General features: G+C 43.5%; 1 protein-coding gene across 9 annotated transcripts in view; it reads left to right on the top strand.

Moving 5' to 3' along the window:
• Adam23 (ADAM metallopeptidase domain 23) overlaps positions 1–17,288 on the top strand; it is a 156,354-nt gene that overhangs the window by 514 nt on the left and 138,552 nt on the right. For all 9 annotated transcript variants that reach the window (XR_007593978.1, XM_050154276.1, XM_050154278.1 and 6 more), the window contains exon 2: positions 1,199–1,416. Coding sequence is in view for 8 of the 9 variants with exons in the window: in XM_050154276.1 (XP_050010233.1) it covers positions 1,199–1,416 (218 nt within the window). In the remaining variant the exon portion in view is untranslated. The remainder of the gene's footprint in view (positions 1–1,198; positions 1,417–17,288) is intronic.

Here is a 17,288-nt window from a genome sequence, read left to right as displayed (position 1 = left end):
GGTGCCCTTTTCGTTGCCTTTTCCATGGGGCCCTTGGGAGGAGAGAGAAGGGCACGCAGGTGCGTGTACCCTGGACGTGTGGGTCCCCAGCCTGGCCTTTGAGCGCCTCTCTGTCGACCTGTGCACCCTTCTCAGTCCCAAGCCCAGGTTCATGCTAGTTCACTTTTGGAAGTCCGTTTCTGTTGCATTCACTAAAGACTCATTCCAGTGACTGTGGGTTCCACCCAGAGGTTATTTCGTGGCTCCTGAGTCCTTTAGCGCTCCCTATGTAACTTCCAGGGACAGGGATACGCAGTGAGCAAGCAAGTTGCTTCTTGCTTTGGGGAACCTTCCTATGAATGCGGGGAGCATGCAATAATAGTGGCAAATGCTTGTTTCTTCAAATCCCCCACTAGGTTTAGTGTCTGCTGTTGGAATTAAGGTGAGGGAGGCATACTTTGGGGACCAGAGAATGAAAGTCTCCAAGACACACTTTGCGCATGACCTTTGACTGTGTTTTCCCAAAATGCTTGTCATAATGAGCAATCAGAATAATACAGTGTTGAGCACACTGGTGATTGGAAGTCACTGAAAGCAGAAAGCTGACCTTGGAAGTAAAAGAAAAAGAATTTGGAAAGTTGCCAACTTCTGTAGCCCTTTATGACAAAACAGTTTTTTCCCTCATCTCAAAGTTAAAAAAGAAAAGGAAATCATATATATATTGTTGAAAGAATCACTTTACATTCAAGGTTCATGAATTCAGCCCCCAAGACATGTCAGGAATGTTCTTAGCTCCCAGATGGGATGCTGAGCTTGGTCCAGTTGAATTGCTCTGACCTCCAAAGAGGGAGGGGATGAGGGTCAGGACCCTTGAGCATGTCCAGTTGCTGACTCTTCTCTAAGCCTTTTCTGTCCCTGCCCCCTCATAGTTGGGACATTCAGATCGAAGACTAGTTAGGGAAGGTCTACAATGGCTACAGTATAATATATAATATAGAGCCACGATTGTATAAGCTTCCCTGGCTCCTAACTTACCCAGAGTATCCCACTGTTACAATCACTTGTTTTTCTGCCTCTCCACTTCCTACCTCCTTATAAATAGGAAAACTTTGTTAATGCAATTAACGGAAAGGTGCATTTTACAATGTACAAACTTACTGGATGTCTATGTGTATGTTTGTGTATATTTGTGCTTTTTGCCCCACTCCCCCACCCCCAGCTCTGCATTGGAATGAAACTGCAGAGAAAAACCTGGGAATCCTGGCAAATGAAGACAATGCATCGCAACAGAACAGCAGCAGCAATACCAGCTCCAGCAGTGCAGTGCAGAAGGAAATCACACTGCCTTCAAGACTGGTGTACTACATCAACCAGGACTCCGAAAGCCCTTATCATGTGCTCGACACAAAGGCCAGACACCAGCAGAAACACAGTAAGGTAGGCAGGGGCTGAGTAGGCCCGGGTTGCTGCCATGAAGACTTCTCCTTCGGTTTGACTTTCTGCCAGAATCTGATTTCACAAATTTTAGTGCAGCATTTTATTAAGAAAGCAATTAATATGGTGATAGAAGAGAAACCAGAGGGGATTAACTTGGGATGACCAGGGCAGGGTTTACTGTTTGTTTCTTTGGCTAAATGAAACTGAACAATTTCAGATGTCCCGTGAGGAACTTGGTTCCCATGTCCCTCTGGTGCTTTGGTACTAAACAGTAGAGCAAACTTGTTTTGGGGACCTTTACGTAAGGATGCAGGGATCTACCTTTCTGGAGATAAAAGCTCCTGGCAGTCTGTCCACAGAAGGCCTCGCCAATAGGCAGTGTGGCTGCTGTTTCCCCAGCAGTGTTTCTGTGTAGAACTTGCATTTGAGTTTACTTTATTTCTTTAGCTGGGCATTGAATTGGCATGGCAGGCAGCATTGCTATGATATATTTTTTTCAGTAAACAATTTGGCATTTCAAGAGGCTCTGAAGAAGAGGGAACCATGACTTGTCTAAGATAACAACTAGTTTGAGTTGACATCATCCTTGAGGACTCTCTGCGTCAATGGGGAACATGAGCTTCTAGGTTGGTTTAGAAAGTGGTATTGCGCTTGAAAAGGGGACTCGATTGAAGACAGAAGTATTTAATGTCCCAAGAGTTTATGGGATCCGTTCTCCTGTGTCATTGGACCCGAAGCAGGTCTACACAGTGACGTGGTGGAGCCTCTGTTCTGTATTAGGTGCAGAAAAAGAAAACAGACTCCTTATGTTATGTATTTCCTTCTGAACAGTTTTTGTTCAGTTGGCAAGAGAAGGAAGTAGTTAAAGCATGTAGAATGTAGGCCAAGCTTCTGTGATTTGCACCAGTGTGTGGTTAGTTTACTGAAACAGGGGTAAGTACAGTGTCCTTCCCCATTCCACACATGGGTAGATAAGGATGCAAGGCCTTTCGATGACTCTTCTGAAGGTTGTAAAGTAGCTTTTGGATTTGAACTGTTAATTGTTACTATTTTTAGAACAAGTGAGGTCCTGAAACAAAGCTTTCTTCCTACTGAATAACTTCGTTAACCCTGTTCGGCTTGTTTGTGTGATTTTGAAGGGGTTTTTGCCCACTGTGGTTCAGATCATGAACTTCTCTTTGGCCAAGTCTTTCCCTCAGAAGGTTTCCTGTATCAGTGGAGCAACTAACACTTCACGTCTTACGGGTAGAGGGGGTGGGTGTTGTCTTTAGGAAGAGATATCCAAGGTCAAGCAAGCGTTGAAGACTAAATAGCTTCCCTTATTAATGATCCTTGTGCCAAGTGGGGGATGGGCTGTGCTCTGTAGTTATAGTTTTTAAACTCCAGGGCCTTTGCACAGGGCGCTGGAGGAAGGAAGGCCAAAGTTGCTTCAAAGCTGGCTTTAAAGAACGTCTAAGCCCTCCTCAGCCGAGATCTGAAAGAAGCTTCGGTGGAATTTCTTTTTAACTTGGGCGTTGAACTCTGTGACTGATGCTTGCCCGGTAGTCTAGCCTTAGATGGCTGTTTTGCTTGTGGGTGTGATTTTACATCATGTGTCTGACTTAATGATAGTAATATCTGTTGAACTTTTACCTGTCACTATATAGAGGCACAGAGTCTTCCTGTGGAGCCTGGTTTGATGTTGAAGTGACTAAGCTTCTTGACAGCCCCTCCCCCATAGACGGACTTCTTTTTGACTTTTGAAAAGAATGTTTAGGCAGGAATAATATTCAAAACTTTTTTTCTTTCTAGTTTAATTCTGTAAATATCTGTTATACATTTCTCATATGCAAAGCTGCATGGTAAGGGTTCACAGATAAGAGATAAGAGTTGCAAGGATGAAAAAGTCATAGTTATTCTCCAGGAGAAACAGGCTTGGCATAAGCAAGATTCTGAGATGTGCCTGGGTCAGATTTTAATAGTGCCGATCTGATTTGGTGCCACCGAAATTTCCTTTTGTGGTCCATGGTTTCCTTTTCCCTGGTATCTTTAGGGTTTTCCTGGACTGGTTGATAAGAAATATTGTTAACATACAAGAATCTGGAAATAATTCACCACAAAAGACCGGGTTCGAGCAAGCCAAAAATTCATTTAGGAGAAACCTGATATCAGGGAGGCGGCAGGGTTCTGGTTCTAAACTGTGTCCCTGAGGCAGGGGCCTCAGAGCCTGCTCCAGAGTCCCATCCAATCAGAGTGTAGTACTGGGAGAAGCAGTTGGGGACTTTGATGGTGACACAGTTTCCGCCTGTCAGGGAGTTCTGTGATTTGGTGGCTCAGACCAGCTCTAGGCCAACCAATCAGAAAAGAGTGGAATGCTTGTGTGAGAGACTGGGGCTGCTGTGTACGGGGTTGGGGGGCGTGCTGTGGCTATGTGAGGGTTAGGGGGGCTGCAGCCTAGCCTTAGGTAATTTGGGTAGTAGCTCAGGGCAGATTGGCAGTCTGGGCCACAATGGAGTTTCTGCTGCTAACTAGGATGGAGCAATAGTGTATGTTTTCCTTTGGCTCTTATGATGGTTTGCTTAATGTCAGTGATGAGAGACTTATCAGCTTGCTGCCTCCCAAAAGTTACAATGAGAAAGCATAGAATTGCATCCTCATTGCTTTTAGCTTTTGGTTTTAATATCTGCGGACTTGAACTTTTCCTGCACTCGGGTTCTGTCGCGCTGAGGCACATTCTAACGAACGCCCTAGAAATGCTGAGTCACCGTGCCTCCCTTCTGAGTCCCTGGGACTGGGGGGGGGGAAGGACCGAAATGGGGCTTTCCCAAATCTAGGTCGCAAGGCCAAGCTCCACCTTTATGTCTGAAGAAGTTTCATAATCTTGCTTTGGATGCATGAAAAGTTAAAATGCTGATTAACTCTTTCACAGTTGGGGAGTCTGAAAGCGGCGTGTGTAGTCCACCTCGGTATATGTTATTGGGTTTGAAAATCATAGCTTTCTTTTTGTCAAGGAATGCTGAGGAGTTGTGCAGGTTAGTTTTTTGGTCTATCAATTTGACACAAACTAAGAACATTTTGGAGGAGGAACTCTCAACTGAGAAAGTGCCTCCATCAGATGGCCCGCAAGCAACCCTTGCGGACATCCTCTTGATTAATAATTGATGTGGGACGTCCTTGCTTACTGTGAGCAGGGCCACCCCTGGGCAGGGGTCCTGGGTTCTATAAGACAGCTGGTAAATAGCCCCCTCCAAGGCCTCTACTTAAGTTCCCGCCTCCAGGCTCCTGGCTTGAGTTCCTACTCAGACTCCCTCAGTGATAGACAGCAATTTGGAATGTGTGAGCCAGATAAACTCTTTACTCCCTAAGTTGCTTTGGTCAAGGTGTTTTATCACAGCCACAGAAAGCAAACTGTAGCAGGAATTATTTCAGTTTCTACATAGTCGAAATGTTATAGAAACAGTTGTCCAAACAGCTCCATTTTGGAGAGAAGTGAGTACACTTATAATATGCCAGGATATGAGGCATAGACTAAGACAGCCAGAGAAGGCAGAGAATAAATAGGCCCCTCAGACCTAAACTTTTTTTTTTTTTTTTTTTGGCTTTTGGCTTTTGGCTTTTGGTGCTTTCCCAAATTAAGATTCCTTTTTAGACAGTCTTATTGGCTGATAGTTTATTATAAAGTCAGTTTTGTATGATGTAGCAGTTTTCGAGCCTGCTACAGAAATTAGTCATTTCGTGTGATGCTGGAAAATACAGACCTGTTGCCATCCTATTTTCTGTCGCACAGGTTCAGTCTTCCTGAAACCATCAGGTCCTGAGCCGCTCTTCTGTGGGACAGCACTACAGTGACTGGAGGCCGGGTCCCTCCAGGAAGCTTTAGCCTGGGGGTCTAGCCTCTACAAAGACGAAGGCGTGATTGAAGGGTTGGGGCTTTTAGCCTTGCCCATCAGGAAAGGGGCTTAACATTTGGTTGATCATCAGTGCCTAGCAACACAATCGACCATACTTACCTAATAAAGCTTCCCTGAAGATGCAAACGCATCGGATTCTGGGAGCTTTCGGGTAACTGAACATGTGGAGGTTCCGAGATGGAGTGGTACCCAAACAGAGCCTGGAAGCTCAACACCTTACTCCCATACCTGGCCTTATGCATCTCTTCCACCTGGCTGCTCATCTGACTTTTCTATAATGTCCTTCATAGCGACTAGTACATGTTTCCCCAGAGCTCAGTGAGCTGCTCTGAGCAAGCTGATCAACCCTGAGCAGGGAGTGCTGAGGCCCCTGAGTTATAGCCAGCTTCCATCAGCACAGGCTCTGGCTTGGGACTTGTGACTTGTGACTGACATCTGAAGTCTTGTGGGACTCAGCCTTCACCCTGTGAGGTCTGACACTATCTCCAGATGTACAGTGTCAGAACAAAATTGAATTAGAGAGCGCCTGACTTGTTCATTGTGAAGAACCTGCCGGTTGCTTGATGTGTAGGGAAGAAGCCCCAGACAACTCATGTTAGCAGTGCTGTGTGAGATGGAAGATTGAGCTTTGCATGTTCTGATGTCTCTTTGTTATCAAGACTTGCCCAGCTTTATGAATCTAGGAGGAATGATATGATCATTACACACGGTAATGTATTAATATCGATGCAGGGCACTAATAAAATGGACAAAGGTGAGGAGCATTCTTCACTCATCCACTCCTTTTTGAGGTGATTCTGTGAAGTCTGTTCCTAAGAAAGACTAGCCACAGCTTAGGGTCAGGGGAATGTGATCCAGATATCAATGGAGTCACCGAAACATTGACCTCTTGCCGTGGACTGACTTTTAGGTAAACAGTCTGCTCCTTACTCCCCACAGTTGCAGACTGAGGAGAAAAAGAGATGATTTAGTGAATTCAATTTCTTCCTTTTTGGGTGCTGAATCCAGAGAATCGTGTGTGGTAAACGCATATGTACCACAGCCGCATCCTGGCTGTAAGTGAATTTGGACCATAGTAATTATGCTTTTGAGTTTACTTCAGTTTTTTTAACAATATTTTTATTGATTATTTGGGAATTTGACATGATGCACCCTATCATCCTATTTCCCAGTTCTGAGTTTTTGATTTTCTAGGTGCCAGAAGCTCCGTTCTTCTTGTTATGCGGCAATAGGAAGAGCAGTGTGGGACAAGGCGGTCCCAAGTGTTTCTCCTGCAGGATGTTTTTAATAATCTAGAAGTCAGGGATATATGTTTTTATGATCCTTGTGGAATTGGGAAAGAGGAATCTGGTCGGAAAGTTCCTTTCGCAAGTCCAAGAATTAGCGAAAGATCTGTTGGTAAAGTCTTACGCTGTGGAAGCACCCCTGCTTCTGCATCAGCAAACTCTGTGATTCTGATGGCCAGGTCTGAGTGGTGCAGAGCCCTTCCTCTGTTGTGGTGGAAGAGTGTATGAGAATATGGACTTTGATATTGACCTCAACAAACGTCCTAAGTTTCCCAGCAGTTTCTAGGCAATCATTGCAAGCTTGTGACTTGTGGAACTCTGTTTACTATTGTGTCATTTGTGGGACTTGGACTAGTGTATCTGTTGAGGGAATTTTTGTGTAAACAAAATATATAAGAAAGTATACAGAAAGAATGTAGTGATTGCCATAACATTTAATGTTATAGTCATACTGAACTTGGAAAACAACCTCCGGATTTTTTTTAGTTATTTTTGGTGCTGGGCTAGATCATCAGGAGAGGTAATTTTAGTCTTGAGTTTTGGCGTTGTATAAGTTGCTAAACATATGTTTATACTGTTTAAGATAGCAAAAGTCCCTCTATGGTGGCCCCTCCTCCAGTCACAGTGTTTCTTTCAGGCATTTCAGTTACCGCTCAGCTGTGGGCATGGAGGAGGGTGGTCCAGCACAGTAAGGCATTTGAGAGACCAGGGATGGGGTGTGGTTAGTGAGAAAAAGGTCCTTGTAATTCTCTAGAAATCTGGAGACCAAGGTTGATAGACTGTGCAGCTGAGAGAGCCGGGAGAAGTGGGAGGCTGTCAAGACTGGAGACAGATGGAGAGCTTTGGTTTAGTCCGTGTCACACGGCGAGTCATGAGAGGGGGCTTCAGGAGTGAGCATGCTCTTGAGCGTCCATTCCGTGACCCGCGAAGAGCTCACCTTCCTACAGGACGTTAACAACTCTGGCCCATTCATTCTGAGCACCGACAGGTACCAGGAGAAGATAAAATAACAAGGATAGTGGACACAGTGATCTCCTATATGGGGCAGAGTGGGCCTAGGACTCTGGGTGTGACAAGGGCACCAATTGTTAAGAAGTGAGTCTTATCGAGGTAATGTAGGCATACACTTTAGATAAGGATAGGAAAAGACAGAGAGCCACACTTAGTGCCTTCTCTTTCTCCTGGTGGAGTGTCAGAACCAAGGTGCTGCGGTGTGTAGTTCATTGCTAGCTGCTGGAACATGCCTGGTAGACATGCAGAGGAGGGACTAACCTTTGCTCAAGGAAGTCAGAGAGAAGAAAGAACTGGCCAGGGTCCCAATTCTACTCCACAGACTGTGGTTTGAACGTGTTCTACACAATTTTGTGTTGGAAATGCTATTCTCAAACTCATACATTAGTGGTATGTGATGATGAAGTTAGGATTGGAGGAAGTTATGATGGTAGGGGCCCCATGATGGCATTGACGGGAGAGCAATAGAGATGCTCTAGTAGAACATTTGGTGTGTCATGTGATACCCTCAGCCTTGTCAGGATGCAGCAAGAAGGCCTTTTTGTACACACCAATGCCATGGCCCAGGGCTTTCCAGCCTCTAGAATCAGGAGCCAAATGCACCTACGTTCTCTCAAAGTCATCTAGTCTGTAGTATTCAGTTATAGCAGTAAACAAAAGACTAAGGCTTCCTCCTGCCTCGGTTGTAACCTTCTTTATTTCTTTTGCTTTCTTGGTGTCTTTGTGTATTTGAATTTGGATCCTTGTCTCTGAGTCTTTTCTTCTATCAAGTCTAGACCATTTTTGTTTACCCCCACCCCCCAGAATCAGTCTGAGCAGCTCACAGCTGACGCATGCTGTTCAAAGTCCAGCTTCATTGTGTGGCCCTGGATAATGCTTTTTGCTCAGGGCCTGATTCCTTCTTGCCAACTGTATAACTGCTGATACCATCCTGCCTTCAATTCTCAGGGTTAGTGGCCCACCGTCCCTCTTTTCAGCCAGTCAGAAGATAACCCAGGACTCTTTGCCTGGTGTGATTGCCCAGGTTTGGTGGTTTCAGTCTGCGGGAAGTAGTTCAGGCAAGGAGAGAGCTGCTCGTCATCCCCATTCTCTCCGGGATGTTGTCTCTCTGCATGGAAGAGTGAACATGGGGAGCGTCTTTGCCTCTTCTCTCCTTCACTTCCTGTCTATAAATAGTCACTGATCAAGTCTTGATGCTGAGCCCCGAGCCCACCCCTCCTCTCCACATTGTGTTCTTGTCATTGCCTCTTGCCTCTGTCAATCCATCAGTCCCACTGCTGACAGATCCATCTATCACGTGACTCCCTTTATCCACATGCAGCAAGCATCCTTTCAGCTGGATAACTTTTCCTTGGGCAGAGCACAGGGTGTGCTCCTCCGCTCTCCTCTTTGATCCCGAGCCCCTGTTCTTCCTCTTCCAGCATTCTTCTGGGTCTCTTTGTTCAAAGGTCAGTCTGCCTACGGAAAAGTCTATGTGCATGATTTTATTCGTATCTGTCCAAACTCTGGGGGTACTCTCAGAAAATGCGTGTGTCCCTGGGAAGACCCTGATCTGTTAGTAATATGGCTTGAGGCTTTGAAGGCCAAATTCTGTTAAATTCCTGCTTAGTTCGGAGGATCTCGTCAAATCTATCTTTAAGGCCTGAAAAGTTAGTTGTTCCTAAGGTTTGAGCTTTCAGAATCAATTCTTTTCCTTTCCAGAAAGCACACAAATCATGAAGTACATAATCATAAAGTTTTGTTCACACAAAGTATTCAGTTCTCAGGTGACACAGGTCCCTTTCGCCACAGCTCGCTGAGGGTCGGGTTTGGCAGCGATCCTGGGGAGTCTTTGTGTTTAGAATTCATGTACATTTAGTACAACTTTAATCGAGTTTAATGCTAGAAATTCTATTACAAGAAGGATAGATCAAATTATCTTTTATTTGGAGTCATGATCCTGAGAAAAGCCATCCTCATTCATGGCGGGGTCAGGGATAGAAGTCTCCGTCCTGGGAACCCACTCTGGTGCACCTGTGACTTAGTCCAGGTCCTCAAAGTTTTGTTTTCTTGACTCCTTCTTTGGCTAGAGCCTGGGCAGAAGCACATTTCCTTACCTGGAAAATTACAGATTGGCGGACTGACCTCCTCTTTGAGTTCTTCTGTGAAATGCACTGTTCGTTAAGAAGATCCACCCTAACACTAAGCGTTTTCTAATGGTACCAGGAACCGCCCTAACAAAACGAAATGTCTTCTAAGGGCTTGTGATGGTAAGGATGGGCACACAAGCAAATCCTTTCTACACCATGGGCAGTAACTACTGAACAGTTAAGTCTCAGTAGGCTGCTAAACACAAGGATGACTAGGTTTAAATCTATCATTACACAGCTGGGGACATTCGTCTCTTACGTATCTCTGAGGCTGTGTCCTGCCAAGGGACCAGTTTTGTCAAGCTTTAAATTCTAGCTGGACAGTGGTGACTAAGTGATCAATACTTCTGGACTTTATTTATTTATTTATTTATTTATTGCACAGTAGGAGTAAAGATACATTCAGGAGTAGTCTGACCCTAGCATGGGCAGTAGCTGAAACACGAAAAATAAAACAAAGCAAATCAAAACAAGAGCTGCAACAAAACAACCTAAAACAAAAATAAAACAGCAACAGGGTAAAACCAAAGCCCTCCAAGAGGGCTGGAGGTAGAGCTCAGCTGTAGGGTGCTTGCCTAGTGCTTGCTGGGCACTGGGTCTGATCTCTTGCACCACTGAGGAGAAAAAAATAAACCAACGAAAAGGCATTGATTTTTATATTTTGAGTGCCTGCTGAATTCCAAAATCTCTATGGAGCTTGCTTCCCCTCAGTATGGATGTTTAAAAACTGTCGTGGTAAGCTGCTGTCCGGCTTGCTTCGTTGGTGTTTTGGGCTGTCTTTGTCACCAGGCTGTAGTAAGGAGGCCGCTTGTTGGTTGCCTGCCACTCACCCCCAAAATAATCACACAGAAACTGTATTATTTAAATCACTGCTTGATCTACTAGCTCTATATTCTTATTAGATAGTTCTTATATATTAATTTAACCCATTTCTATTCATCTGTGTATCGCTACGCGGCTGTGGCTTACTGGCGGAAGTTCTGGCATCTGTGTCTGCCGGGTCTACATGGCTTCTCCTGACTCTGCCACCTTTCTCTCAGCATTCAGTTTAGTTTTCCCCACCTACCTAAGTTCTGCCCTGCTATAGGTACAAAGCAGTTTCTTTATTAACCAGTAGTATTCACAGCATACAGAGGCTTGCTAATACATATAAAAAAGCCACTGTGGATGGAGTCCACCTAGTTGTAAATCACCAAATGCATAGATAATTTTCCCCCATGGGTCTCCCAACTATTTTTTTAGTAAAATAAAACACAATAAATTAACTTGATGCCGAACTCTCCAATGCTTTGTAACAGCGAATATAACCCAATAGCTTTTGAATTGAACTTGAACAGTTTTTTTTTTTTTTTTTTTTTTTTTGGGACAGGGTTTCTCTGTAGCTTTGGAGCCTGTCCTGGAACTAGCTCTTGCAGACCAGGCTGGCCTCGAACTCCCAGATATCTGCCTGCCTCTGCCTCCCGAGTGCTGGGATTAAAGGTGTGTGCCACCACCGCCCGGAACAGTTTTATGGTAGTGTTGTCATACGTAAAACCACACATGATCCTCATAGCGAAACTACTGAGATGATTATTATTTCTATGTTCTGGATGTGGAATTTGTGTCTCCAGACTTCCAGTCCCTTGCTCTTTTTTTTTTTTTTTAATAACAATTCCACGGATGGGGCATAGAGAACTTGCCTTCTCTTTTAGATAAAAATGTTTTTATCTAATTTTTTTCAAAATACTTCTTAAATATTTACATTTGTGTGTGTGTGTGTGTGTGTGTGTGTGTGTGTGTGGTTATGAATGCAGGACTGCAGAGATTAAGAGAGAGAGTCCTATTCCCTAGAGCTGGAGTTACAGGCAATGTGAACCCATCTCAGAGGAGCAGTGCATGCTCTTAACCACTGAGCCATCTCTCTGCCCAGACACTCATCTTCTTGATCAAAAGTCTAATGAGGTGAGGTAATGACACACGAGCTGTGTACCTGGGTATATTCCCATACACACTGTCTTCCGGATTTCCCTGCATTCGATGGCTTTTTGGGTCTTTATATTTTCCCTTCCCCTCTTTGTCCCTCTTTCCTCTCCTCTCTTCCTCCTTATCTTCTTTCTTGCTTTTTAATTTTTGAGACAGGTTTATACTAAGCAACCCAGGCTAGCCTTGAACTCACAATGTAGCCCAAGCTACGCTTAAGAAACTGTGATTTCAGCTTCCAGAACACTGGGATTGCAGGGGTTTCCTACCAGGCTTGGCACCTTCCTTGTTAGCCTTTAATTTAATTTATTTTTTTTTCTATCAGGTTTTCCTTCTTTATGTTAAAAAGCGAGATGGACTTGTTTGGTGTTTCCAAGCTGTGCCAGACGTCGACTCATTTTAGAAGTGACTTCTTTTTTTGGAAAATATTCTTGTATGCTTTATAGGAACTCACAGCTTAAGGAGGTGGGCGTCTGAAGTAAGCTTATTTAACAAGAACTGGTAAAGCTGGTACAGCCTCCCTTTAGTTTTTAGTAGGAAAAAAAGACAGAACTCCCAATTTAGCCTTTTTGTCAGCACGTGAAATGCGGCCTAACCCGCGATTCAATACAAAGATGGTATTTCAACTCAAAGCAAGGAAATGGCCATTTAATGACCCGGTATATCCATTTATTTGTGGGACAAATAGGATTTTAAAAAATATGGCCATTGTTGTGGTTTGAATATGAAATGCCCCCCCCATCCCCCCCAGGCTAGTGTGTTAAAAGGCTTAATCCCCAGCTGGAGTTGCTATTTCGGGAGAGGATGGACACATCAGGAGGTGGGGCCTGGCTGTGGGAAGTAGATTTTGGGGCTGTGTTTCACCCTGCAGTTTCCTGGGCACCGTGACCTGAGCAGTGCTTGCCATGTGCCCCTGCTGAGCCCGCTGAGCTGGGCGGAAGCCTCTGAGAGCACGAGCCAAGGGGGCTTCTTTCCTTATAGGTTATTTTCCTGAGGTGTTTCTCACAGCTCTGTGAGGAGGGCTGCTTGGAGTATCAGGACATATTCTTCGTCCCCTCCTGCTACCCTTGTGGCTAGTGATGAAGAAGGATTCAGGGTTTTCAGAGTCTTGGTTTGAGCTGCAAAGGAGTTAGGTCCATATCAGAAGGAAGCGGACGTAAAGACTGAGGCGGGCGCACGGGCTTGCCTCAGCTCCTGGGAGGCCGGGGTGGGACTCTGACAAGGAGAGACTGTGGGAGGATGTGCAAGATGAATTAATTAGCTGTGGCCCTTGCCAAACCACGGTGGTGGCCGTTAGAGGAGCTTTCCCTAAACGTGAGATTTGGAAATGGGGCATCTTAGTGAGTTGAAAGGCAAACCTTTCTCTAGTCACCTTTTCTTCATTCTTGGCAGTGCAGGAGTGGAAGCCAAGGCCCGTGAGTGCCAGGCAGTGCCCTGCTACTGAGCTATGCCCCCCAGCCTCAGGGCATCTTTTTGTTCTGCTTTGAGGGTATTGATAAAGCCCCCAATACTTGTGCTCTAAATAAAAAACCATTAAGATAATTTCCCCCCAAGAACGGTCCCAGTAAGACGCCATTCACCTTTCTTCCCTCCTTTCCACTCTCCCAATTCAAGCCTGAGAACAACTTAGATTTGCCTTTGAAAGTTCCTTGGCTTGGAAATAAAAGATAGCAAGGATGAGACCATGACAAATAGAGTGTGCCTATGTCTGCCAACTAGAAAAAACCCAAAACAGGACGAAAATAACAGATATACAGTTTGCTTTTATTTTCACAGTGGGATACAGTTGAACAGGCCACGGCCAGGAGGTAAAAATCTGTGTGCCTGTTTGCCTGAGGAGCTGGCGCAGATTCTCCACCGCTTAGGAATGATGGCTTTGTAGTGAGCGCTCACTAATTGCTTCGCTAATTGCTGTGCGTTGTCCTGTGTGACAAAGTGGCCTTTTATCTCTGTGGAACGGTCAAACAAAAGCTAGCAGCGTCCATCCCTGTTGAGCTGTGGGAACACCATCACTTGCTCCCTTCAGAGGAGATGGTCAAATGACATTTTGTTGTTTTTGGCTTTGTAATGGTGTGTAAAATTGTTTTCAGAAATGGTTAATCATTATTCCTTTCTCTTATAATTAATTTAATACCTATTTTTTTCATTTTACTTGTTCTTTTATTTGGGCGGTATCCATCATTTTAATAAAGTACTGAAGCATTTCATATTGTTGCTCAAATAATGTATTTATAAACTAGCCCTTCCCACACTGTCTTCATAGTCACCTCTAACCTATTTTCTATAAAATAAATTCTTTATGCATAACTGGAATCTAAAAGTCTGCCTATATGAGACCATAAGTTTGTCTTTTCATTCAGATTTCCCCTGCTTGTGGATTCTCCTGGGTGTTTCTACACCCTAATATGTTAGAAGTTCCTGAGCTAGGCTGACTCACCGTTATGAAGCACTTAGGGCCCCTGACCTTCCCTGGAAGGTCACCCTAGCCCTGCAGCATTCACACTTTGTTCTACGTTGATATGTAAGAGACTACCCAGGCTTACCATGATCATGCTAACATTTCCTGTGTCAGCCCACGCCTCCATGTTCTTCCTGTGTTCTTTCAGGCAGTTGCTCAGGCTAAGAGCCTTCTCCCACTCTTTCTCCTAAAGCATCGCTTCAAGCCACTGACTCCACTGCCATTCAGAAACTCTGCCGAGCTGGTCCAGCGTGCCATCACCTCTTGCCTACACTGTCTTGTCAGCTCTTCTCCTGTCCTTGTCCACCTCCCTCTTCCCACTCTTGCCATTTCTGCACACATCCGGCAAAAACGAGGGTGTCAAACCCTGTTTGGATTATGTCACCTAGGCTTCTCAGATAATGATGAGGTCACTAAAGAGAGCTAAGCTGTTGGCTGTTGTAGTTGGATAGATAGACATGCTAATGCTCTTTATGTTTATGGCTTTGAGCACATGAATTAGAGAAATGAATAATATTTAAGTACCAGTTTCTCCAGTGATTTGAAATATAATAAGCTATACTTTACAGAATTCACTTTACAACATGAATTAATTCAATTTAATGTAATTGTTTAAATAAAAAATTAAAATTGTATACCAAAATTACTTATGCACTTTGATTAATTCACATTTTAATAAAACGTTTTTGTTTTCTTATTTTAAAATTTTAAATCTTGGAATTAAAGTGGATTTCTAAATTATAACAATAGAAAACAAGAGCATCATCTGAACATATCTGCTGATGTGATATATTAAAGGGCATCTTTCTGCCCAGAATGCTTTTATGGGTCAGTGACTTGAGAAGTTGATGCCTCTGGATTTGGCCAAGGGAGAGGCTGTTTCTGTGGTCCAATTATTATTTTTATTTCCACAGGAAGAGGCTCTTTCCTACTTCTGGGTATCTAGGGCCAAGTGTAGAGACTCAACAGTGGTAACAGACAGACATCTTCACAGAATTTTGGCGGGAGGGCTCTTAGGGAAATACACCATTCTGCAAACTTCGGGCTTCCTGGGCATAGAAGAGAGGACAAACCTGTATATATATATAGGCCCTATTTTGCAATCTCACTAGTACTGTGTAAGGGTCAACATCCTTGTTGACCTTTTTATCTTCAGTTTTTAGATACTGACTATTCTATTAGGTGTCAAATGGTAAGTCCACAAGGCTTTGTCTTTATTTCTTCAGTGTTACTAAGATTGAATACTTTCTGATAAAGTCAGTGATGATGATATATATGTATATAATTTCCCCCTCTGGAGAAGTTCCATATTCATTTTGTGTCCCTTTTTGTTTGTTATCTGTTGTTGATATATAGAAATTCTTCACATATTCTGAGTTTTAATCCTCAGTCCCTTGACCTACAAGTGTTTTCTTTCATCTCGTGTGGACTCTGTCTTCCTGTTGCCATCCCTTCCCTCCCTACCTTGGGAATTGGCTCAAAGGCATGAAAGGCACCGGTTCTGATTGATAGGCAGGGTTCTAGCATCTGTCTTTCTACTTTTTATTTTGAGACAAGGTCTTATTAAGTGGTCCAGTTCCCCTTGAACTCACTCTGTGTCCCAGGTTGGCCTCAAGCTTGCAACCTTCCCGCCTTAGCCTCTAGAATAGCTAGAATTATAGGCCTGTGCTACTAGGCAGATAGTGTTTTTTGATGTGCAAAAGTTATCATTTTTGTGATGCCTCATTTAGTTTTTCTTTTTGATGCCCATGCTTTTAGTGTAGTAGCCAAAGAACCATTACCAATTACTGTGTTATGAGGTCCCCCCCATAATTTTTCCTGCTCCCATTTTTTTCCTGAAAGTTATTATTTAGGGCTTAAGTTTAGGTTCTTGATGACCATTTATTTAAATTTCAAATAAATGTCATGGAAGGTCAGGTTTTAATTTTTTTTTGCATGTGTATATCCGGTTTTCTCCTATCGTGTATTGAAAAGACCATTTTTCTGCTTTAAAATGCCGTACTATCCTTGTTGAGTATTGTCTGACTACATTTGTGTGAGGCTTTATAGTGTACTCTGATGGCCTTTATGTTTTTCTTTAGGCCACTAAAATACTTTTGATTATCATAGCTTTGCAGTAAGTTTTGAAGTCAGTGAGTGTCAGTCAGATCTCTCTCCCCTGCACTGACTGAAACCAGGGACCACACGCATGATAAGCATGTATTCTACCACTAAGCTGCACCTGTAGGCTCTGTTCTTCAGGTGGATTTGGTTGTTTGGGGGGGGGGTCTTTTGAGATACCATTATAAACTTTAGGACAGATTTTCCTATTTTCTGGACTTCGATCACTCTATCGATTGCTTAGAGTAGTGTTTGCACTTTTTTCTCTTGAGTTTTAAATCCATGAACCCTGATGGATACCCATATATTTGTGGCTGTAGGTTTCTTTCATCTAGTTTTGTGGTTTTAGAAATATATCTTTTGTATATTTAATGTATTCATCATTTCATTGTGGGTAGGGTTGTTTGATTGATTTAATTTTCAGATTGTTTATTGCTAGCACGAGGACATCAGACATTATTTTGTAGTTCTGGGGATCTTCTCAGGGTCTCACATACTCTATTAAGCACTTTACCACTCAGCTACACACCCAGCCCTTCAAACTGAATTCTGAGTGTGGCTTTTGTGCTCTGCACACTTTCTGAATTCATTTATTTATTACTCTTTGATTTCTTTTTGTAGACTGAGGGATTTTCTGTATATGAAGTTATGTTATGCACAGACAGATGAATTTCTGTTTGTCTTTCCAATTTGGACGCCTTTATTTCTTTTTCTTGCTTAATTACTGTAGACAAAAGTTGATGTCTTGCCCAGTCCTGCAGCTGTTCAGTCCCAAAGAAACACAGAAGCTTATATTAATTATAAACTGTTTGGCCTATTGGGTCACATTTATTGTTAACTTTCTCTTACAACTTAAATTAACCCATAATTCTCATCTATGTTTAGCCACATTGCTTGGTACCTTTTCTCAGTAAGGCATTCTCATCTTGCTCCCTCTGTGTCTGGCTTTTTGTTGTTGTTGTTGTTGATGCTGTTGATGCTTCTTTGCATTCTTTCTTCCCAGAATTCTCTTAGTCTGGTCACTTCTTGCCAACCAGAG

This window comes from Alexandromys fortis, unplaced genomic scaffold (assembly GCF_014885135.2).
Source record: "Alexandromys fortis isolate MF-2015 unplaced genomic scaffold, M_Fortis_MF-2015_v1.1 scaffold_40, whole genome shotgun sequence".
NCBI classification, from domain to species: domain Eukaryota; kingdom Metazoa; phylum Chordata; class Mammalia; order Rodentia; family Cricetidae; genus Alexandromys; species Alexandromys fortis.
The sequence above is the reverse complement of the archived record's forward strand: the minus strand, read 5'-3'. Positions and strand labels throughout refer to the sequence as shown.